Source organism: Emys orbicularis, chromosome 2, assembly GCF_028017835.1.
Source record: "Emys orbicularis isolate rEmyOrb1 chromosome 2, rEmyOrb1.hap1, whole genome shotgun sequence".
Taxonomy (NCBI): Eukaryota; Metazoa; Chordata; order Testudines; family Emydidae; genus Emys; species Emys orbicularis.
The window spans coordinates 22,337,199-22,361,995 of NC_088684.1; the positions used below are offsets into that span (position 1 = coordinate 22,337,199).

At 41.3% G+C, this 24,797-nt stretch overlaps 1 protein-coding gene across 1 annotated transcript in view; it reads right to left on the reverse strand.

Moving 5' to 3' along the window:
• Window positions 1–380: 380 nt before the first annotated feature.
• FAM91A1 (family with sequence similarity 91 member A1) overlaps window positions 381–24,797 on the reverse strand; it is a 55,081-nt gene continuing 30,664 nt past the window's right edge. The window contains exons 16-24 of the mRNA XM_065399200.1: window positions 21,209–21,357; window positions 19,458–19,592; window positions 17,501–17,614; window positions 15,520–15,592; window positions 12,840–12,989; window positions 12,298–12,405; window positions 11,765–11,888; window positions 10,360–10,429; window positions 381–572 (exon numbers count right to left, since the gene is read on the reverse strand). Of these exons, the coding sequence (XP_065255272.1) occupies window positions 381–572; window positions 10,360–10,429; window positions 11,765–11,888; window positions 12,298–12,405; window positions 12,840–12,989; window positions 15,520–15,592; window positions 17,501–17,614; window positions 19,458–19,592; window positions 21,209–21,357 (1,115 nt within the window). The remainder of the gene's footprint in view (window positions 573–10,359; window positions 10,430–11,764; window positions 11,889–12,297; window positions 12,406–12,839; window positions 12,990–15,519; window positions 15,593–17,500; window positions 17,615–19,457; window positions 19,593–21,208; window positions 21,358–24,797) is intronic.

The following is a 24,797-nucleotide window of genomic DNA, read 5'->3' on the forward strand; positions in this document are numbered from 1 at the left end:
ACTAAACAGGATTTATATGTCTGAGCAACGAACATATAAAATTACTATTGCAATTTTGTGGTGACAGCATAGAAATTTAACAATAATCAGAAAGCCTAAAAAGGGTGTGTTTAGAATTATAAAAGAAATAGCGATTATCTCAAGATACAAATATAGTGCTGATAGCGGAAGAGCTTTCTGTTGCAGCAGGAAATGCGCCAACGAATAACAAGTTGTATACAGTGTGTTTCCCCAGTACTGCAACACAACACACTTAAAAACACTACTTTAATATGGGTTATGCTGCAGCAGCAAAACACTTCTTAGTGGTCTGCAGTATAAATTAATCGTAATAGACAAAGAAAAAAGGCATTAAGTGAGCAGTGCACGGTGAAACCAAACTATTTGATTTGTTCTTTAAGTACGTTTGCAATAAGAACTGGGGACGGGGATTGTCCATTCCATTCGGATAACATGCCTTCTTTGAACATTAGATTCTTGGCAGGAAGTGGAACACCTATGTCTGCAGAAGTAGGTTGTGAAAACAAACTTGAACTGGTGTCAGAGAGCAGATCCAGTGTTGAAATACCTTCCTAAAGACAAAGGGAAAAATACAATGTTTTTAAATAGGAACAAAGGACCAACAAGGGTGCTTTAGTACTAACTGGAGTTCTATTGACTCATTTAAGCCATACATCTGCATTCTGGAGGGTCTATGAATTCTACTTTCAGCCACTGAAATTTTGAATTTTTATATAGGTAAGTGCATGCGCCACTGAATGGGTCAGGAGTTACTTGACTCTTCTGCTATGTCTACATACAAACTCTCTTGGGTCCAAAAAGGCTTCTGGAAAAATCCAAAGTGGAATTAAAAAAAACCTCAACCAGAATTCCATTTACTAGTAAGTAACTAGCCACTGAAAACATAGCTGAAGCTGGTGTTTGCCCCAGTGTCAGAGTACAATAATCTTTACAAAATTGTGCTCTCTTTCCAACTTGCATGAAACTTACCTTCAGGCCCATGTGAGCCATCTGACCTGCAAGGAAACATAAAGTCCAAGGAACTGTACTTCTTGGGATTTCTGTATGTTGTTCCTCTGCAAGGCAGACTCTTTCTATTAGTCTCCTACTCTTATCCTTAGGCTCTCTTTTTTTCCAGACTGCCATCTACATTGGGAACACCCTCAAAAGAAAGATGATTACCCTCTCTCATTCAAACACCTCTAAACCATTTAGTAATGCTGCTCCATTTCATTAAAATCACTGTGTCTCATCAATCAAGTCATTCTAAGATAGAACCGTCCTCTGTCAGTTTTGCACCCTTTTACCTGATTTGCATTGACTATTTAAGACTATACACTCATCAGAGCAGGAACCACGTCATCCTTGATATCTTGTACAAGAAACACATTGTTGGCACTTAAACAACAATGCATGTGTAGATATATTTATTTCTCTCATTCTGGTTAGCGTGAAGGGGTGTGTGTGTGTGTGTGTGTGTGTGTGTGTGTGTGTGTGTGTGTGTGTGTGTGTGTGTGTGTGTGTGTGTGTGTGTGTGTGTGTGTGTGTGCGCGCGCGCACTTCCACTGTTTCATTCCTGGAATCCTTACCCAAAAGTATTTCATCACCAAATTCTCTAGCACACCCCCACACGTCTTTCAGGGTACGTCCAGACTACCCGCCGTATCGGCGGGTAGCGATCGATTTATTGGGGATCGATATATCGCGTCTCGTTAAGACGCGATATATCGCTCCCCGAACGCGCTCCCCGTCGACTCCAGAACTCCACCGGAGCGAGTGGCGGTAGCGGAGTCGATGGGGGAGCCGCGGCCGTCAATCCCGCGCCGTGAGGACAGGAGGTAAGTCGGAATAAGATGTGTCAACTTCAGCTACGGTATTCCCGTAGCTGAAGTTGCGTATCTTACATCGACACCCCCCCCAGTGTAGACCAGGCCTCATTATGTATTATAACTTTATATGATTTCACGAGCAATGTATTTTATAAATACAAAATCATTTGTACTTTACATGCCAGATATGTGGATCATTCCACCAATTTCTGATTACACCACTAGATAATCTCCATCATTTAGTACCCCCTTCTAAAAACACACGAAAGCTTATGCCCAAATAAATCTGTTAGTCTTTAAGGTGCCACCAGACTCCTTGTTGTTTTTGTAGATACAGACTAACACAGCTACCCCCGATACTTACCCCCTTCTAGTTCTTGCTAGTTTCCAGTGCTCCTTGCATTTGGATACAAAATTTAGAATGTTAAGATCCTTTATGTTTGGTCTTCGAATTTTATCTTCTGCAATGCTATGTATGCTGGAATTACATCACAGGACATTTGAATTAAGCAAAAAGCTTCTTCTCTTCCTTTTCTAATGAGTTTAAAGCAGGGCTTGTGTAGGAGTTCAATACTTCTTCAGTCTAAGAAACAGGTATCTAAGAAACAGGTATCTAATCTAAATAGGCTTTCTTCACAAAAGGAATTTCAGTGCTCTGAAAATCAAACTCTCCCTTGTCCATCAGCACATTAAGTCAGTTCACTGGTATCCATCTTCTCATGTGTGCTACAAGTTCCCAAAGGACCTCAAAGACCACTTGCACTGCTGCCATCTGTGTCGGACTGAGGCTAATTTAATGCACCTAGTTGGAACTACTGTTTGACGCTCCAGGAGGAATCTGCTTCAAGTAGAAATGAAGATTACTTACTTGAGGTTACTTGGAGTTCTTTCAGGTTGCCTACAATGGCACATGGCCCATCTACGACTGCTACTTGCAAATATCTCCAACAGCTGGAGACAACTTTAGATGGGAAGTGCTCTGAGTTACTACAGTGAATTCTTTCCAGGTATCTGGCTGGTGGGTCTCATCGACATGCTCTGAGCCTAACTGATCACCATATTAGGAATCAGGAAGGAATTTCCCCCCAGGTCAGACTGACAGAGACCCTAGGGGTGGGGGGCTGCCTTCTGCAGCATGGGGCACAGGTCACTTGCTCGTTTGAACTAGAGTAAATGATGGATTCTCTGTATCTTTAAATCATGATTTGAGGAATTCAGTAACTCAGTCAGAGGTTATGAATCTATTACAGGAATGGGTGGATGAGGTTCTGTGGCCTGCAATGTGCAGGTCAGACTAGATGATCACGATGGTCCCTTCTGACCTTAAAGCCTAGGAGTCTGTGAGATGATTCTGCAGATCCGCATTTATGGATAATGCGCCAGCCAGTGCAGCCTAACAGTAGAACCTTCTCCAAGCAGTGCCTGTTAGAGCACACGTGCCCTCTCCTCACCTTTGAATGTTCTGAGGGCGAGGCTATAAAAGGGGGCACTGGCACTTTACTGCCTTAATTCTTTCGATCGCTGACCCAGAGAAACCAGGATAGGACTCTGAGAAATAGTGTGCGGGATGTGTGAATATGAAGAGACATCTTGAAGAACTCTGGTTATTAGTAAGTAACCTTAATTTCTCCTTCAAGTGGCTCTGCATAGTCCCACTTATGGATAGTTTGGCAAGCGATGCTGTAAACTCAGGAGGAGGGAACAGAGTCCTAATTAAATAACGACTGAAACACTGCTCTACCAAATCTAGCATCCTCTCTTGAAGCCAAATCCAAGGCATAATGTTTAGTAAACGTACGCACTGACTTCCAAGTAGCAGCCTTGCAGATTTCTCCAATAGGAACAGGTTTAAGACAAGCCCTGGAACCCTTACAGGAGTACAAAGTGTCATCAGTCTAGAAATTTTCTGTGCATCCCTTCCTGAGGTGACATATAGACAGTCAATATAAGGATAGCTGAAATCCCCCATTATTACTGTGGTTTTTGCCTCTTCACTGTCACCATCCTGGTCAGGTGATCGGTAGTGTATCAGTGCTATACTCTTACTGTTCAAGCACAGAATTTCTATCCATAGAGATTCTATGGTACAGTTTGATTCATTTAAGATTTTTACTATATTTGACTCTGCTTTCTCTCACATATAATGCCACTCCCTCACCAGCGTGACCTACTCAGTCATTCCTATACCATGGTATAATGGTGTCCCATTGATTATCCTCATTCCACCAAGTTTCCATGTTGCCTATTATATCCATATCCTCATTTAATGCCAGGCACTCTAGTTCACCCATCTCAGTATTTAGGCTTCGAGGATTTATATATAAGCACTTCTTACATTTTGTCAATATTCAGTTGCTTACCTTCATGTGTTCTATTTCAATGGGACTCTTATATTTGATTGTTCCTCACTAGTTCCTACATCCACTTTACCAACGTCTTTCCTATCCTCTTTACTAGGATATAGAGTTTCCCCTTTAATAAATTCATCTCTAAGGGATGTCTCCTCCCCAAATCATGTGCTCCTGTGCACCTGTCAGTTTTCCCCCAGCCCTTAGTTTAAAAAAACAAAACAAAAAACAAAAAACTAAACTTCTACAACCTTTTTTAATTTTACATGACAGCAATCTGCTTCCATCTGGGTTTAGGTGGAGCCCATCCTTCTTGTATAGACTCCTCCTTTCCCCAAAAGTTCCCTAGTTTCTAATAAAGGGGTTTAATAAACTTAAAACTGCCCTCACTACACCATTGTCTTCATCCATGCATTGAGACCCTGCAGTTCTGCCTGTATTTCCAGCCCTGAGCATGGAACTGGAAGGATTTCAGAGAATGCTACCATGGAGGTCCTGGACTTTAATTTCTTACCTAGCAGTCTAAATTTGGCTTCCAAGACCTCTCTCCTATCTTTCCCTTTGTCAATGGTACCTATGTGTATCACAACCACTGGCTCCTCCCCAGTACCACACATAAGTCTGTCTAGATCATGTGGTTCTCCCAGTCATCACAAACCCAACTATCTATATTTTTAATAATTGAATTGCTATTACCTGGCTGTTCCTAGTAACTCAGGATCTCTCCTTAGGAGAGGTGTCCTCAGTGCAAGAGGATACCAGGACATTCCTTCCAGATGATGTCATAACTAAGGGATTGTTTCCCTTGGCTCCAGCTTGATGTTCTCCTCCACTCAGATTTTCATCCTCCTCAACAGCACAAAGGCTGTCAGATTGGGGGTGGGACTGTTCTACTGTGTCCTGAAAGTCTCCTCTGTGTACTTCCATCTCCCTTAGCTCTTAGTTCTGCCGCTCTGGCCTCAAGTGTCTCTACAGTGTCCCTGAGGCCCATGAACTGCTTGCACTGCACACACAAAAACGCCACTTGCCCACAGGCAGATATTTGCACATGATGCATTCAGTGCAATAAACTGGATAGCCTCCACTCTGCTGCTGGATTTCTGCCTGCATTATATTTACTCTTGCAGGGTTTTTGTTTTTTGTTTTTTGAGGGGGAGGGGCGAGAGGGAAGGGAGAATTGGCCTAAATTTAGAGTAGGTTTGTTACATGTAGATGCCTCTTATACTCCCTCTCTAAACTCCCGTTTGCTGCTCCTATTCACTAAGTCCTCTGGTCATTTAGGAGCTGGCTTTTGAAACCTCTGTTCTCCCTGAGATGATCTCCTCTGATCATCTGGTAACTCTTGCACAAGTCATTTTCTCCCCACATGAAATTGGTAACAGGCATGACTGCCAGGTAATTAGTCACCCTAATCACTAAAACAAAAAAACAAAAACAAAACCTGACCTTTTCCCCCCTCTCTATTATCTGGAGTCAAAGAGGCTTAACCAGACCTGAATCTATTTCTGGCTGCTGCAACCAGCAAGGAATTTGACACAGGTGAGTATGAAAATATGAACACGCCTCATGCAGTATTTCAGAGAATTTGTCAGTTTTCTTAAAGATAAGCTGACAAGAAGCAGGGGTAGCCCAAACTCCTTTAGCAGGTTGCAAGAAACCTTCCAACATAGGTAAAAACATCATATTCCTAGAAGGACCACCAAGAACGTCAAATACTGGATGTGACACCACTTCCACAGCAACTGAAGGCAAATTCAAAGTAGATTCCATACGATATACTAATTCATAGACTAGTAAAGCATCCTCAGAAGGAGAAGACATAGAAGCAACACCCACATGCTCATTAGTTGAAAAATTAGGTTCAAATTCTTTACCCATCTAATCATGCTCAAAAAGAGGAAGTAACTCCTCATTCTCTTACTCAGAAAGTGTCAGGCACCACCATGTGAGCTGCAGACAGATCCGGTGGAATCAGATCCAAAGATTCCCCAGAAGACAGATCCTTATTAGTTGGAATATCACTACTTCATCCATATGGAGGATGACTCAAGAACTCTTGCAGCACACCCCAATAAGTCCTGTCAGCCTCTCCAATAATTGGGACCTGGGAACATATACATAGGATGAGGCAGCAGAAACTGTCCAAGAGGTTGAGAGAATCCATACTTAGGTGGCATGAATATGGACAATTCAGATCTTTTAACTCTCCCTCTATCCTCTTCTAACCATGGATCCAACCTCTATTCCACTACTGATCTCACCAGAGATAGCAATGGCACTGGAGGATGCCTAAAAGCTGAGAAGGATCTGTTTGGCGATCCTCAAGAAGTCTTAGGAGAGAGAGGCAAAGATGGCTCTGTGAAAAGACTCACAATATCTTCCATTTTACACCTTTTTTCAGGTGAAAGGGATTTAGCTCTCGGAACCAATGAAGGCTTCCTCCTTCTCGCTCTGAGCAATCTCTCACTTGGATCCAACGAACAGTCAGATGTCATAATGAGAACATGCCAGCACAATAATAGTCTTCTTCCGATCAGACATTGGCACCAGAGTTAATTCAGGCAATGGTGCTGGTCTGACAGGCTTAGGGATCATCAGCTCTGGAGAGGGGCTCAACTCTGTAATCCTGAAACGTGAAGCCAAATGCAGAACAGACTTCGGTCTCAGAGACTGAACCACAGAAAACATATCCAAATGAGACGGAACCAATAAATCTGATCCACAACATTTGGCACTGCTGACAGTGACTGACTTCTCCTTCCCTTTTTAATTTGGAACTGCAACAGTCAGAACAGACAGCTTAATCATAGGGTCCTTAACTGTCAATTGAACAGACAGGGCCTTCAACACTCTGGTAGCTTTAACAGGAGGATCTGATGAGATGGTAACAGGAGCCAGAACCGACATACTTGGATCCTTTAGGCATCTTATGCCTTACTAGATGAGGCAGTGGGAGATGAAACAGACCTATTAGCCTTTGGATTAGACGATCTCCCAGAGCCTGATGGTTTAGCAGCAAGTGGTTCCTTAAGCAGGAACACCTGCAATCTATGATGCCTCTCCTTACATGCCCTGACTGCGAAAGTCTGACAAACAGAAGACGCAGAAGGAGAATGGCTTTCTATGAGACACTTAGAGCAGTGGTTCTCAACCAGGGATCCGGGGCCACCGGGGGGGCCATGAGTAGGTTTCAGGGGTCCATCAAGCAGGGCCAGCGTTAGACCTGCTGGGCCCAAGGCAGAAAGCCAAAGCCCGACTGCATGGGGCTGATGCCCAGGGTCCTGAGCTCTGCCACCTAGGGCTGAAGCCGAAGTTTAAGCATCATAGCTTTGCGGGGGCCGCTGTGACATGGGTCCCCAGGCAATTGCCCTGCTTGCTACCCCCTAATGCCAGCTCTGGCTTTTATATGCAGAGAACCAGTTGTTGTGGCATAGGTGGGCTGTGGAGCAGGAGCAGCGGAAGCGCCCTGAAAGTGGGCGGGCCATGGCGCCAAGACCGTGGCCCCGCCCCTCCCCACCCAACCCCTTCTCCCTGAGCCTCCGCACTACCACTTCCCCCAAAGCCCCGCTCCCGTGGTTCTTCTTCCCCGTCCAAGACCCCACCCCCTGTTCGCTCCTCTTCATCCCCTCCCCCGTCCCTTGCCCTTAGAGCCAGTAAAAAGTGGGGGGGTCATGGGCCCCTCTTCCAGCGCCCCTACCGTGAGGTTTTTATAGCACATGGGGCAGGGGGCACGCTCAGAAAGAAAAAAGTTCAGAATCCCTGACTTAGGGTATGTCTACACAGCCTGCAGCAGCAAGTGTCCCAGCCCAGGTTGATAGACTTGGGCTAGCACGGCTTGTGCTAGCACTCTAAAAATAGCTGTATAGACAGTGCTTTTTACAAACTACAAACACTAACTGTATAAGCTACCACCAACAATTATCTAAGGCACTAGAATAGGCGGGGAAAAACCTGATCCAAAGGACTGGAGCAGTTCATTTCTATCTGGCGTAAGTAGCTGGAAGGAACTCAGGCAGTAGTGTGCCCACCGCCCCCTTATTTCACCCCACCCTCTGAATGTTCAAAGATGCTGAGGGGAGGGATAGGAGGCGGCACAGATGTGCTTTAACAGGCACTGTTTGGAGACGATTCTACCATTAGGCTGCACAATTCAACACATTACCCATAAGTGGGAATATGCAGGGCCACTTCAAAAAGTGAGCGTAGTGGTTTCCTTCATAGTTTCACACCTTGTCCAAGTTATTATTAGAAAGAGACAAAACAGCATCTGGACTATGACAACCCAGAATGCTTCTTAGCAACAGCTATTGCCAAAACAGGGAGACATTGTACCACACTTATGGTGCTGTATAAAATAGTTATTAGTCTCAGAAATTATAGGAAAGGGCAAAGCCATCATTAAAAGCTGTCTCAGAGTCCCAGTGTCAGAGCAAACCAGGACAAAAATAATTTGAGAACAGCGGTCCCCCAACATATAATTTGACATTGTCTGAGACAGACACACATACTGTATTCACAATATTACGGGAGGTGGTTTCCTTTTTATAAGTGGCATGATCAGCTTTAATGGCCTGGGCACAAATAACAAATCTGGTTATGTTATCCCCCAAAAGACCTAATCTTATTAAGACAGGTGGGCCTGTGGGGAACAAGTGGTACTGTAGCGAGGGGGGAAGGCCTCCCTCCCAAATGGACGGAGGGATGGCTGCGACTGCCCCCTGGTGGGCAGAGCCGGGACACCCACACCCACCAGGCTGGAAGTAGAGGGGCGGGACAGGAACCGGAAGTATAAAAGGCAGGCCCTCCAGCTCAGTTGGAGAGGAGCTGCCAGAGAAGAACATCTCTCCTCCGCTGCTGGAGTTCAGACCTGACAGCAACTGCTGTAGCATCCGAGATCTGGACGGACTGCCACAGCTGCGGGTCACCGGAGACACCAAGGAATTGCTGGGGCTGCCGTTAACTGTTTATCCCAGCGAGACGGCCGATGACCCCCAGGACCCAGAAGTGTAGGAAGTAACCCAGGGGAGCCAAATATAGTTCGGTTGTGTTGCTGACTGACAGCTGGCCAGCGTGTTGCAGCCAGATTTCCCCACTGACCTAGTGGCAGACCACTCCGCCATTGTTAGGGCCCTGGGCTGGGACACGGTGGAGTCGGGTGGGCCCACATCTCCCTACCCCTGCCACCCTACCCCTGGGGTGGCAGCCTCCCCACCATAAGCCAAGAGGCTGCATTCGTTGGCGGTCCGCCAGAGCCAGGACCCCCAACTGTTTGCTGCCCCACCCTGTTTGCGCTTATTGCTCTGTCATGAATACAGACCAGAGCCTCCTGACTTTGCTGCCCTGTCCTGTCTGAGGGCCTGGACTAATAGACTCGTTACTGCTCTGTCCTGAACACAGGCCAGAGCCTCCGGACTTTGCTACCCTGCCCTGTTTGAGGGCCTGGCATATAGACTCATTATTGCTCTGTCCTGACTACAGACCAGAGCCTTCTGACTTCACTGCCCTGTCTGAGGGCCTGGGCTCCTAGACTTGCTGTTTGAGGGTCTGAGCTAATAGACTCGTTACTGCTCTGTCCTGAATACCAGCCAGCAAAGAGTTTTACCCATTTTCTCTTTAACATTAACTCATCACTTCATTGTTTACATGAAGAAACACACCAGACTTCTTCAACTAATAAAACTAGAATTTAACAGCATGTTTCATCTGTCACTCAGACTTGGCTAAATTTAGGACAAGAGATTTCATTACTAAACAATGACCGTTTTAAATAAAAATATTTCTCTTAAAAGGGATATGGTCAACTTGATGTTTAGAAGATTAGTATGTAGTACCTGAGGGTACACTTGCCTAGAGTCCCTTAATAATATTTAGGATGTTATAACCATGTTTCAAATCTCTCTCTCTCTCCCCTTTTGCTTTGAAATCCCTTACAAACAGGGGAAACTGATTATACATGGAGCGGTGACAACATACCAAGTAAAAAAACCAAACAATGGTATTTTCCCCCTCTTATTTCAATAAAATTTCAGAAAATAATGAGATTTTTAATATGACAATGTCCTTAATAGCTCTACCATTAAAAAGTGAATAAGCCACAAACGTCTACACAACATTTAACAAAAATGCCAAAACCAAAGGACAGACCATGCAGAAGTTCCTATATTTTGATTTTTTTCCCTTACCTGGAATGAATAAACAAAGTTAAGAACCTGTAGGGACAGCTTTCTACTGGAATGCAAGAGTTTTTGAAGGCTGTCAAAATGAAAAAAGGAAAAGCTGTAAAACATAGCATGTGTCTAAAAAAGCGCACATGTGTCAATGCATATTGATAGTGTAGTGGACTAGAATACCAGGCTCATGATCTTAAGAGCAGCTCTAGAGGTTCTTAACACCACTTGTTAAAATAAAACAGAATAATGTAATACTATCTTTGTATAAGAGGTAAATTGCCAGCTAAACTCCAACCCCCCACTCCCTGCTTTTAACTGCCTGGGTTTTGTTCCATTCAACAAGTGAATATCCAATTTCCTGAAGTTATTTATGTTTGTTACTATGACACAAAGGTGTGGTTGAAAGTTTTACTCAATATTTATAATGTACATGAAGCATGAGTAATATATTAAACTTAATTCTTGCTTCTTATGCTAGAGCGTTCTAGAAAGGCATGATATACAGTGGTAAGTTACTTCTTAAAATGCAACACAGCAAAGGCTCCAATAAAGGTGACAAGCAACCTATTTACCTGTAAGAGCCTCACTGCAGAGGCCTATTAGGGCCACATCTTCAAGTGGCTGTAACACAGCCTCTAAAATTGTGCCCCTAAATCAGACAGTTTTTGCCAAAGAATACATGAACTATAATGAAAAGCCACCTTCAAAATGAGGAATAAAGATCAGTGGCCATCACTTAAGTCCATAAGTGCATAAGAATTGCCTTCCCAAAATCAAATGCAGTAAAGCTACTACATTATTAGCTCTTACGGAATTTGAGTTTTGCTAGTATTTTGATGATGAGAGGAAAGCCTGTGTAAAGGCTCTCTATGGCTACTTCCCTCTACAAAGGACTGTATTTATCCACACATAGAGAAGCCACCATTAATTTGAGAAATATAATCTAATCGAAGGTGCTGCATTTCAGTGAAACAGTTGCAATTAAAATTGTCTGTCAGAGACCTCATTGAACAAGAGATGAAACAAATTACCATCAGAAATCCAATTTCTTATAGTCTGCAAACTAAAATAAAATTCCTTTCAAAAAACATTCTGCTATATTAATCAATTGCAATGTGAAGTTTAATCTACAATAAAGATAAATTGCAAGGCAAGATTTTAATTAGCCTAATCTCCGCTCACAGACGATACATTATTGTATGATGCCCACGCTGACAATAGCAGCCAAATATTCCTAGGACTTGAGCTATAATTAATGAGCTATGGGAATGTATATTATAGCAAGTATCTTGGAGCCTAAAAGTGACTCCTACAATGTAATAACATGATATAGTACTACAGTTTCAACTTTAATTTACTGCATTTCCAAAGCACAGATAAGTTCTGCACACAATGGCTGTGGCAAAAGAAACCTCACCTTTCTTTTCTACATAGTCCATGGGTAGCAATTTTTCTGCAGACTTTACGGTTTAATTCAGAGCTAAAGAGTGGAATTCCAAAGCATAATTCCAGGGGAACCCATTCCAGTTCTGTTGTGGGTACTGCAAGATGTAAACAAGAGACCGAAAAGTTTACTGAAGAGAACAGTAAATTGAAAGTCAGTAGCTAAACTGTACCAAAAGGTTCCTATCTCCCATTCTTTCTAAAACTTACACAATATTTACAAGATAGAACACTTCAAACAATTCTGAGCAAAAAAAAGATTCTTTAAGAGGTCTGTATTAAAACACATTAACAGTGTTGCATTATCTATATATCAATGTGTCAAATACATTAACTTTTTTTTTGTTAATGTATACTATTTGCTTAAAAGACAGCACTAGAGGAGATGTTAGGCAATGCTTGTATTGTGTGTTTAGATACTTTAATACTAGATTTCTGACTGGACAAAAAAATCTAAGGGAGATTTTATCTTCCAGTAAATAATATAGGTCATTTGTAAGATTTTACCTTCAGGGCTTTGCTTAGCTGCAGAATCCACAGATGTGTCTTCAATAACAATTTCAAATGATTCTGTGCTCCCATTTACATCAGATCCTGATGCCAATTCAAGCTCACCTAAATTTAAGATATTTAATAATATTTAGTTGAACATTAGCTTAGTTACCTCCTGATGTATAGAATATACAAATTTTGCTCATATGTGATGTACTGATAATGAACCCAAAGTACCTCAAACTATTTACCTAAGGACAGTAATCCAGATGCATGGCATAAAGGAATAAAGAAAAACACAAGGATCTTATTTGGATCTGGTTTGGCACTAAAATAATTAAAGGAAACTAGGGATCTCCATCACTTCTACTTAAATACACAATTTTGTTTTCAAAATAAAACATTAAAGAGTTGATGTTTTAAGAGAAGATTTTGTTTTGTACTTATTTCTATATTCTACACAATAAATTTATACACCTTGTTTTTTGTTTAAAAGAGGGCACATGAATTCAAAGACATTGACCACCAAAGACAAATAGTCTTCACTGCTGACTAACCTTTTCCATCAGAAGCATCACTGAGCTTTCTGTTTGTGTGTCGACTGGAAGGATTCAACATGGTAACATATCCACAAAAATGCTGCAAATCCACTTTATCACTTAATATTCTCAATGCTTTATGAACGCCCATATTCACACGAGAGAAGTCTAGCAGAGAGAAAAAGTACACAAGTTTGCCTTTGCATCACTGCAAGAAGGTAGTAGAGCAACCACAGCACCACTATAGTTAATATCCAGGAAGTCAGGGGTAGACTTCTGATGGTGGTTCATTTAGGCATTTGGAGATTTCCCTTCCTTCTGTAGCTCCTAGGTTCAGATATCATGATGGTGGGTATGGTATGGGAAACTAGGTAAATGGATACCTCCTTCTTCCCCATTCCAAAACCAACACAGTACCTTAAGACAGTGTTTTTCAACCTTTTTTTGGGCAAAGGCACACTTGTTTCATGAAAAAAATCACGAGGCACACCACCATTAGAAAATGTTAAAAAATTTAACTCTGTGCCTATATTGACTATATATAAAGTAATTCTCTTGAATAGGAATCAAATAAACACAAAGAAAGTATTTTATAATTACTTTATTATGAAATAGTAAGTAAACAGAAATATGAAAAATTATAAAATACTTTATTCAGTGCGCAACCTGGGCCTGTTTGGCTGAACACAAAGCTGATATTCTGAGCTATTTATAGTCCTTAACATCAGTGGTGGGATTCAAAAATTTTAGTAACCAGTTCCGACATTCAAGCATGGTTTAATATTTTTTTCCCACGGCACACCAGGCAACATCTCGCGGCACACTAGTGTGCCGCGGAACAGTGGTTGAAAAACACTGCCTTAAGATACAGTGGCAAGGAGGGACGAGAGGATGCAAGAATTAGTGGGAGCCATTTTCCACACACACACCCTTCAGCTAGATGGCAGAGTACAGCAATTTCAATGCTGGGCCTCACTGATGTCCATCTCTTCCACTAAGATGCGGTCTGGATCTTCCACAGTACTTTGGCCCAGAGTTTATGTGAGGTACTGCACATTATGAAGCACAAGATAATACTGCAGTGCTCCCAGGTTTTGAGTCTGGTCACGGAGGAACTACTGGGTTTTGACATCCAGCTGTTGATGCCAGAATGAGGGGGGGAAGTGAGAAAGACCTGAGGATCAAGGTGAAAGGATGTGGGCCATTTTGCCAAAGACCAACAGGAGGAGAAGTGAATGTAGGAAATAGCTCATTGTAAACCTAAACAAATAAACTGGATTTAGACTCAGATCAGGAAACTAATGGATAAGGTTTATGTTGGTTTGTATTTTGTCCAGCACCAATTTACAGTTTCAGGTGTTAAATCTCATACTTTGTACAGAGAGAGCTCAGCTTCGAAGTACAGTAGAACCTCAGAGTTATGGACACCTTGGGAATGGAGGTTGTCCGTAACGCTGAACAAGACGTTAAGGACTTCAGCCACTGGGAGGGGTGCAGCCTTACGGGGGTGTGTCAAAGCTTCTGACCCTCAGGAGCACCAGGGCTCAGGGCTTTAGACCTGGAGGGAGTGCGGGGGCTCATGGCTGCAGTCCTGTGGCTCCGCTCCCTGTTTCAGCCTTGCAGGGGGCACCAGGATTCGGGGCTTCTGCCCCAGGAGGGACGCCAGGGCTTCAGCCCCACGGCTCTGTTCCTGGCTTCTGCCTGGGGGGGGGGAGGAGGCGCGCTGGGGCTCAAACTGGCACTTCCCTGTGGGGCTGAAGCCCCGAGCCCCAGCACCCCCCATGGGGCAGAAGCTGGGTACAGAGTTGTGGGACTGAAGCCCTGAGCCCCAGAGCTAAAGCCCCGAGGCAGTAAAGTATTTGCGGTCTGTCTGACTACTTCTGGTTCCACAGGGTATCCGGTTGACCGGAAAGTCCGTAATTCTGGTGTTCGTATTTTTGAGGTTCTACTGTACATGACCATCATCTTCCTCTCCACCCCCTTTTATCTTCAAAATGATTGACTAAAATAAGTTTAAGAAGCACGTCACAATCAGTAAATTTCTGCTTCACTATAAGCAATTGTGCTTGTGCAGACCTTGAAAGTGAAGATTAGGAAATTTAAAAGGGACATCATTAACTTGGAGCTTTTTAAAAAACAAAAAAACAAAAACAAAAAATACCTGTGTTCAATTTTTTATTTTCTGTATTACAGTCGTGCCACAGAGTAATAGTCAAGATAGTTTAGCTGAATGCACAATTAGGAGCTCACCAACTGCCTAGATGTTTTCATCTGGCAGTGTTTCATCTGGCATCACAGCAGTGATGAGTCTTGTGGAGAATAAGGTAGATTTAAAAGTTTTTTCAATAAACTTGCATGCGACACAAAGAGCAGCATGTACAAGCAATGATGGGCAATAAAAGCTGGTGTCGTCCCAGTAAGTTTATGCAGGGAAAGAAAGAGGGACAGTAAATTAATTGGAAGTTGGGGTAATGGTCACAACAAGACTATCTTTCTCTACATTTACAGCAGCACCCTGTGGACACTATGTAAGGATCCCTTCAATTTTCTCTTCCAACTTTAATCAATAGCTAGTAACATTGTAATCCTCTGCTATTAGAAAGTGGGCATTAATGTATTTAGTTTAGCCTCGCCATACAAGGTAATTGTACAATAGCACTGAAGTCTTTGTTGCAGAATTCACATTAAAGACAGTTACCTCCTTGCTGTTCTGCTTCCTCAAATGGGAAAGGAATATGCATAGTTTCCCCCATTCCGTGCATGCCATGTCCCTGAACACCAAGAAATTAAAATCAGGGGAAAAAATCCATATATACTACTAGAGCTTGCATTGATTTCTTAGTTCTATTTGTTCTCTTCTGTTTAAGAAAGGCCAAATTGGTAACGCTAATGTAACAAACAAGTAGACCAGATAAGACATTTATATACTGAAGATTGTGGTTAGTAATTTTAAACCAATATTGATGTAAGTAACTCAAAAGTTAAAATGTAGTAAAAGAGGAACAGTTAGCTTTGTGTTTTACTAATCATAACTACAAAGTTTAGCGTCATTGTCAGTTTCAAAATGGCATTACAGCATGGAGACCCTCATCCATAGAAATGCTCAAGTAAGTGCTTTTCTTTTTCACTGAGGCTCTTACAGGTGAAGCATTTGGTGGTATATACAATATGAAAGTTACTTAATGTAATCCTAAACGCTCGCTTATTTGAGTTATTACTTTTTCTTTCAATTGTTTTCTATATCTCAAAGATTTTAGCTAAACCAGTGAAAGACAAAAAAGGATTCATACACGTCATACTATGGTATTTATTTTACTAAAACGTTAAAGATAGATGTACCTATATATTTTTTTAAAAACCCGATGTAGTAGTTAATGTCAGTAATTTCATTAAAGAACCCTTCATTTCAGATGTTTATGAAGAGCCATAGAAATGCTCTTCACACCAAAAGCAATAGTGAATTATGTTTAGCTGTTTTTGATTTAGATACAAGACCTAAATACCAAGTAGTCTCTCAAGAGGTGTTTTTCTTAGATGAGAACATTTTCAAACAGAACTACCTCTCATCACACACCATCTTGGCCTATAATCCTTAGTATTTTCCTTCACCTTGAAACTGCCTTCTCACATCTCTTACACCTGTGAATCTGCATCTCACCACTTTGCAATATTGCTCAGGTACATCACTTTCTTAGCCCCACTTATGCCAAAACCCTTGTCTATGGCCTCATCTCTCATCTTTAATACTGCACCTCTCTTTTGGCCTCCCCAAGTCCCAGATGTCCAAGAGCCTTGGTTCAAAAGCCTTCTCATCAGTGACACTGGAACACTTTTTATAGTGGGGGTGCTGAAATCCATCTAATGAAACTGCAAACCATGTGCACTCAAAAGCAATGAAAAAAAGTACAATTCCCACTCACACCACATGGGATTCTCAAGAATCATGAAATAATGCTAGCTTCCTTCTGACAGCATCAGCAAACTTTTCACAGTGAAACCTGGGGGTGCTGCAGCACCTGCCGCATCCCTAGTTCTCGCGCCTGTGCTTCTCATATGCCTCTCCTGACATCTGAATAACCTTCATGTATCTACCTCATCAAATCCATCTCACCTGAAAACCTCTTTTCTTTGTTAAAGTTGCTTAACTTATCCTCCTTTCCAGAGTTAATACAGTTAAAATAATAAGCAAAGAGTCTGGGATACAGTTTGTAGGAAAGTCAGTGAACAAAAAGTTGTGCAAGAGTACAAAAACACCCTAAAAGTTAGTACAAAATTGTACTAAGATACAAATATTATATGATCAGAAAGAAAGAATTTCAAATCAATTAAAAAAAAATTTAGTATAGAACTTTGAAAAAACAGGCATCTACAAAGCACAATTGTGATACATCCCATACTTGTTGACTACATTTTAATCCATGGATTACATTTTAATCCATATAACTGTATATGAATCACACAACGGTTTTGGTTCAACGTTTTAGTGACACAGTAATATACAAACTACACAATAAAGCCGGTCAAAATTTTTCTAAGTTATAAATTTTGAAAAAAAAAAAAAAGGAAAGAGTTTTGAAAAAATGTCATTTTTTTCCAGTTTCATTCAGCCACCTCTTACATTACATATAAGAATTTTTTTTACTGAAATTAAGTACACTTTATATATTCGTATAAAGTACCTGAATTAGAACGGCAGAATGTGTTAAAGCATCATTCAACATTGTCAATATGTTCGAAGTTAAGACTACTCCTGGGTCATGACCCCAAGATGTTATTAGTAAGCGATCATAACCCTAAAAGAAACAAACAAAATAAAAAGCAGTAGTAATTGATTGTTCAACTATATAAAAGTGAAAAGCTAAATCATGAGGCTAATAGTAAAATGTTACAATTAGGAAATTACTGCCACTATTTTCAGTAATATACCATCTTATATTGTGTCATAACATCACTTTTCTTCCCATGCTCCTGCTAGTGATGGAGGCAGAATTGAGAGGTTTGGAGTTTCCTAACATGCTAGTACGAACAGGATATATCTGTCACAAGTCTTTGCAGCAATGTGCAGATACCACAATGTTCCTTGAGAAGGGGAGATGAAAATATTCTCATATAAATTTGGAAGGTAAGAATATGTGGTGAGAAACTTTAAATTTGCCAGCAGTACTCAGAATGACAGTGGTGTTCTATCAATGTGGAGTATATCTTCAGAGAAAAATAATGACATGGAAGCACCTTCCTCTTCTCTAAAGATATGGTTGTGAGAGAGTCTCGTTTCGGAAGATTAAAAAGTTCGAGGAATGTCTCCTGATAAAAAGTGTATATTTTTAACAAAATGACACTGCAACAAGCAATAGTGGAAACAAGACCAACAACATTTTTGCATGGTAACAAAAAAAGGGTGTGCAGATGGATAAGATGTCCCACGAAAAAATTTATTGGTATAGAAAACTTGAGAATTTTTGGTACAAGGAAAGTCTGCTATGTCAGCAAACCTCAAATCTGATTCCATAAGGAAATTTACAAGGCAGCTACATATAAACAAAAAAATCACACGACACATTTGCTAAGTATTGAAGCTTTGAGTTAGGCCTCACAGCTAGAATCAAGATCCAGTTTGTTAGTATTATAGAACCTCTTTGTGGACTGGGAATCCACGCTCACCTGACCTTTTATTACTTTATTTTTGAGACATGACTTTTCCTCATGCCAATTTTAAAACAAAAAATAGGAATATAAAATGAGGGAGATACAGCAAAACAAGATCTCTGTGTTTTCGTTCCTGATGTCTACAAACACTGATGCCAGAAACTGTTGCTACTGTAGCTACATCAAAGGATGCATGCATCTCTCTGTCTATCTCCACTCACTCACAAGGTCAGTTTCTTAAATGTCTCAATTCTCTTTGGGAAGGGAGACATGAAGAATATATAGTCCTGTTCCTCAGTTTAAATTGATATTTGACCAGGAGGAGATGCTATAATTTTAGTTCAGCCAAGTTTGCCTTGGCCATTGCAACTTCCACCACCAGGATTGTTTTTTCCATTTAACATCTTTGACAAGGACAAAATGGTAGGAGAAAACTGCCATACCTCCTTTAGTCAATCCAAAGCAGTATGAACACGGTCATCCTAATTGCAGAAGACATCTCCAGGTGCTTCAAAAAAATCTCTGTTCTAGGACCCGAACAGTCTCCAGAATAAAGGTGATAGTCTTAACCATCTTCTCAAACTTTGAGAGAAGTGCGCGTGTGTGAGATTTTTATTTTGTTTTGTTTGGGGGATGAAGGAAGAAGAGAGATCTGATTCCCTAAGGTAGAATCTTTGCACTCTGGGGTAGAAGTCTAATCTTTCTCAGCAAAGATATGCTTGCTCCTCAGAGGAGGCTGCAGTAGCAGAAGACTTATGTGTCCAGATAGTACTCCTGAACAACCACCACCATCATCTCAAGTGTTTACTTCATACTAAGAGGAACTCCAGTATGATGCATTAAATTAAAGCTGGGGGAAGTAGCATCAAGTTTGCTTGAATGGCATTGATACAAACCGCAATAGAAGCAATGAACAGTTCCCTTGTTGGGAGAAAATTCAGATTCCATTTTGGAAAGGGGAAAAAAAAAAAAAGGCATATAAAAACGTACCTGAAAAATATCTGGAAGTTTTCTAAGCCTTGTCCCTTTAGATAGCAATAGGGATGGTGGTCCTTGACCAGTAATATGGTAAATATACAATTTGAACCAAACTGAACTAACTTCTGGTATAGCTGGTCCAATATGCTGAAGAAAGATCAATCAAAAGATAAAGCATCATTTGAATTGCAACTATTACAAGTACAATTATAGGTTAGGAAAAAACTGCAGAACTTTGTTATTTTATTACAGTTTGGTACACTTAAACCATAACCCTTACAAGCAGATGGGACTGACCTCATGGCCAGTAGCTGCAACACCTCATTATTACATGGTGAATCCAAGTTTTAAGCTTCAAACTCACCTTTCCCTTCATTCCCTGGGTATAAACAGAAGATGGGAAGGACACTCTTGCTTGAAAGCTAGCTTTGTTAAAGTTTGCTAAAGGTACAGTACATGCACAGCTATTGGACACTTGCTCAAACACAATGCTGTAAACAAGCTGTTCTATAGAATTTGGTTACCAAGTTGTTGACATTACTTTCCCTTTTAATTTATACTGCACAGTGTGTTTTGCTATTCTAACTTTCACTGCAGAGGTCTGATATGTGAAGCTAAGTAATACACTAAGTAAATAAACTCAGGAAGCAAGATGCAGTAGCTTCACAGAGGATTATATAATATCATTTTCCTAAATTTTTGAAAGCTGATCCCCCTTCTGGAAAATTAAGCCTATGGCACCCCTTCTCCCACAGCTCTGGCATATGTTGTGAAAGGCGTATCCATCTTAGTTTATTTACCATTCAGGGTTGTTTTAGTTATTTATTTTTAATGAAAGCTGATAACCTGGAGAACACATGACAAGTCTTCTTACACCTTCCCCGCACTTAGTTCTTCAGGCACCCGCAGGGGGACATGCCCCAGCATTTGGGAAACACTGACAGAATGTATCATGTGAGGGCAAGTCAACACTTAAAACACTGTAGCACTTTAATGAAGATGCTCTAAGCCAGCAGTTCTCAAACTATGGGGTGGGCCTCCCAAGGGAGGTGCAGGTATGCATCAAGGGAGGCAACGCTGTTTTCCTTTTTCTTTTCTTTTTTAAATGAGCTCATGCTGTCAGCTCCAGGTGGCTGGGGCTCGTGCAGAAGGGCCGTGCATGCCTGGTAGGTGGGGATAAAGGGGACAGCTGGAATAGAGTGTGGTACTTTAGAGAATAAATTAAGGGCTTTATTACACCACCCTTATTGTTATGGCGCAGTACCTTACTATGTGCTACTCAACATGAATACAGGGTAGTGAAGTAGGTTCTAAAATAGTATCTCTTCTGGAAGATGCAAAATATCTATTTTGTTTCCTGGCATTTACACTGATAAGAGATTAGAAGACTTTATATCCAGAGGGCTCATAGTAAGGGAGTTCTAAGAACATGAATTCAAAATGTTAAATAAATAAATAAATAAATAAATGGGAACATCTGTCACAGAACTTTTTAACTAGAGAGATAATTACCATGCAGATATTTAGTAAATAAATTCAGCTTAATAATAAATATGCACATTATACATCACTAAATTCTGATTTTCATGAAACAACTGTAATATAATAATACTGTTTTACGTGCAAATCATTTAGAGCAAAAATTCTAATGAAGGTACTTTCTATGAAAAAGAGCCAAAGAAAACTTTTTGTTAAAAGTATTATTTCAAAAATGAAGTGCAATAATATCACAGACTCAGATTCCTTTCAAAGTGGATTTTCACCTGGGGGGTACAGCTGCTGATGGGTCGAATTTCATTGGTGAGTGGCGCCATGGAGACAAGTAGCGTATAGTTTTTGTTTAGAACTCTACTGCAGGTTGCAGGATCCAAGCCCAGCAAACTCTCACATCGTAAGAGATCCAAAGGAAAACCTACATTAATAGCATCAGAAGACACTTTGAATACAGCTAGAAAAGGAACATACACAACCAGTAACAATTCTAACAACATATGAATCAGAAAATAATCCAGTTCTTTCCCTGAGATATGTTGGTTCTTCAGGCTGAAAGTAGAAGAGTCTAGTCCGTCACTAGAATACGGAGATACACTATTTTTACAGACCTGTTTTTCAGAGTTGAACTTTTAACATTAAGCAGCTTGGCTTTTGACTGTTTAAGCTAACTCAACATCTTAATCAGGTATTTTTGACTATGTTCTAGAAGATGTTTTATAACAAAACCATTAAAATATAAAGTTAAATTGGCATCTAGTCTGCTTTGCTCAGGAGCAAAAACATAGGCCAGAGAAAATGGAATACATAAAGAACTAGCTGCTATATTGCTTTTTACCCAATGCTACGGAGATGGCCAATGCCAATGTTTTGGCCAGCAAAGGATTATGTCTAGCACCTGGAATCCTGGAAGTATTCAAGAATACCCTGACATACTGATGTACTACTTAACTACTACAAAGCAGTATTTCAAATCTATGCCAACTTGGTCTCTGATAGAGAAGTATAACTTATACCTCACTGCCTACTTGACCATATGAAGAAAAGTTTCCTACTCAGTGAATTACAAGATTCAATATCTAATATTAAAGAAAAATGGTTACCTGTTCTTCAAGGTGTGGGTGCAGACATGTATTCCACTCAGATGTGAGTGCGTGACCAATGCACTGAAGCCAAAGAACTTTGCCTAGCTGTACCCACAGAGGTGGTACTTGTGCCCTATGGCCATTAGCCCCTCCCCTGGCAACCTACCCCTCCATAGTTCCATCCCACCGAATGTCAAGAGCAGAGACTTCGATGCAGAGGGAAGGGAGTGTGGGTTGTGAAATACATCTCAAAGAACAACAATTACAGAACTGAAAAGTAGCCATTTTTTATGTCAGTGGTTGTAGATGTGTATTCCACTCAGGCAACTCACAAGCAGTAATCAGAGGTAGGACTTGGAGTCTATTTAAATAATGATTGTAGCACTGCCTTCACAAAGTTTGTATCTGACAGAGATGCTGCAGTAACTAAATAATGTTTGGTAAAAGTACGTACAGAACCCCATATCACAGCCCAACAAATATCCAATATTGAAACATTGCTGAAAAATGCAATTGATAACACTTGGGCTCTCGTCAAATGAGCCCATAATGACTGTGGGGATGCAGACTGTGCTACTCCATAAGCTGTAGTAATGCAGGAAGTTATCCACCTGGAAATAATCTCCACAGAAACCACCTGATCCTTCATTCAATACGCACAGGAAATAAGTCGTCAAGGAAATGTCCGAAAAGGCTGTCCTCTCTAGGTAAAATGCCAAGCACTGTCTCACATCCAACATGTGAAGTCATTGTTCATGTGCATTTGAATGCAGTTTAGGAAAGAACACTGGTAAGTAAATCACTTGGTTAAGGTGAAGCTGTGAAACAATTTTTGACAAAAATTTTGGATGTGGCCCCAGCCACACTTAGTCTTTGAAAAACTGTGTATACGAGGGCTCCAGTAATAAACCCTGCAGCTTATTCTCTTTGTAGATGTTATTGCAACAAGGAAAGCTGCCTTCTGGCACAGAAAGCGACTGAGAAAAGGTTACCAGAGGTTCAAACAGAGGCCCCATCAGGGCAGCTAAACATATATTATGGTACCACAAGGTAACTGACCCTTTTACAGGTGGGTGGAGATGAATGACTCTTCTCAGAAATCCCACTACCATGGAGTTAATAAAAACTGACTTCCCTTAGATGGGCAAATGAAAATGCTGAGATAATTGCTAAGTGAGCCCTCAATGAACTAATAGAAAGACCAGAAGATTGAAGGCATAACAGGTACTCCAAAATGTCCTGAATATAGGCCAGTAGCAGCTGAACTCCCCGAGCTAGCAATCAAACTGAAAATCATTTCCACTTGGCCAAATAGTAGCCCTAGAAGATGGCTTCCTACTCTTAAGCCACACTTGTTGAACAGCTTCCAAGTATCATTCCTCCTCTTCATCAAACCATGCAGCATACACACGGCGAGGTGCAGGCTGCTCAATATTGGATGCCAAATCTGACAATGGTCAGTAGGTCAGGATAAAGAGATATGAGCAGTTGAGGAAATCAGAGAACCAGCGCTGCCTTGACCAAGCTGGTGCAATGAGAATCAGTCTAGCATGATCCAACATCAGTTTGAAAACAACCTGCGAGATGACTAAAATCCCAAGGAAAGGCATACATGAGTGCCAATCCCCAAATTCAGGTGGAAGGCATCTATCAAGTATCTTGGACTGAGACCCATCTGGGAACAAAATTAATGGGCACTTCTTGCTGTCTTTTGTTGCAAACAGGTTGATAGTTGGAATGCCCCATTCTCCGAAGATGGACCTTAACACACTGTTCTTCAGAGAAAACTCATGATTCTGAGAAAACACTTTGCTGGGGTGATCACATAAGCAATTCCTATCCCCCAGTAGGTGAGCTGCTGTGGGTATGATGTTCTCTCGGATGCAAAATTGCCAAAACTTTACTACATTCTGACAAAGTTGGTTGGAGTGAGCACCCGTTTGTTCACATAGTACACCCCGGTGGTATTGTCAGTGAGTATATGAACCTCTGTGTCTGATGTGTGACCAAAAGGCCCAGCATGCATTGTAAATGGCTCAGTGCTACAGCACGTTGATAGGAAGGGAATATTCCTATCCGTCCACAGTCCATGAACTTTCAAATATCTCCAGATATGTTCCCCAACCTATTGCAGAGGGATCACTAATGTTATGATCCGTGGAGAACAGATGAAGGAAAAACCCCTGCAAACATTGATTTGGTTCCTCCACCACTTGATGGACTGCAAGATGGGTGGCAGCACTCGCACCAGGGTGTCCAGCTACTGAAAATGTGGATGATACACCAGCTTAAGTCAGACCTGAAGAGGACGAAGATGTAGTCTTGTATCCTGGACCATGTAAGTACACGTTGCCATATGATCCAATAACTTCAAACATACCCAAATCATGGCACAAGGGTAAACTTGGAGAGACAGAGAGAGACAACAATTATCTGAAATCGTTCCTTTGGTAGTAACACCCTTACACTCGTACAATCTAGTTCAGCCCCAATGAACTAAGTTTTGTGTGGTACTAAAGTTGATTTTGTTTTATTTATTATTAGACCTAGATGATTAAAAAGATGCAGAATGAACCAGACATAGCTGAGCAGTTGGTCTCTGGACTTGCCCCTCGCCAACCAATTGTGCAGGTAGGGAATCACATGTATTCCTCTTCTCCTGGGATGTGCTGCTACTACAGCCATGCATTTGGTAAAAACTCAACGAGCTGAGGAGACGTTAAAGGGGATGTCTTGATAATGCTGCCCCTGCAACTACAAATCTCAGAAACTGCCT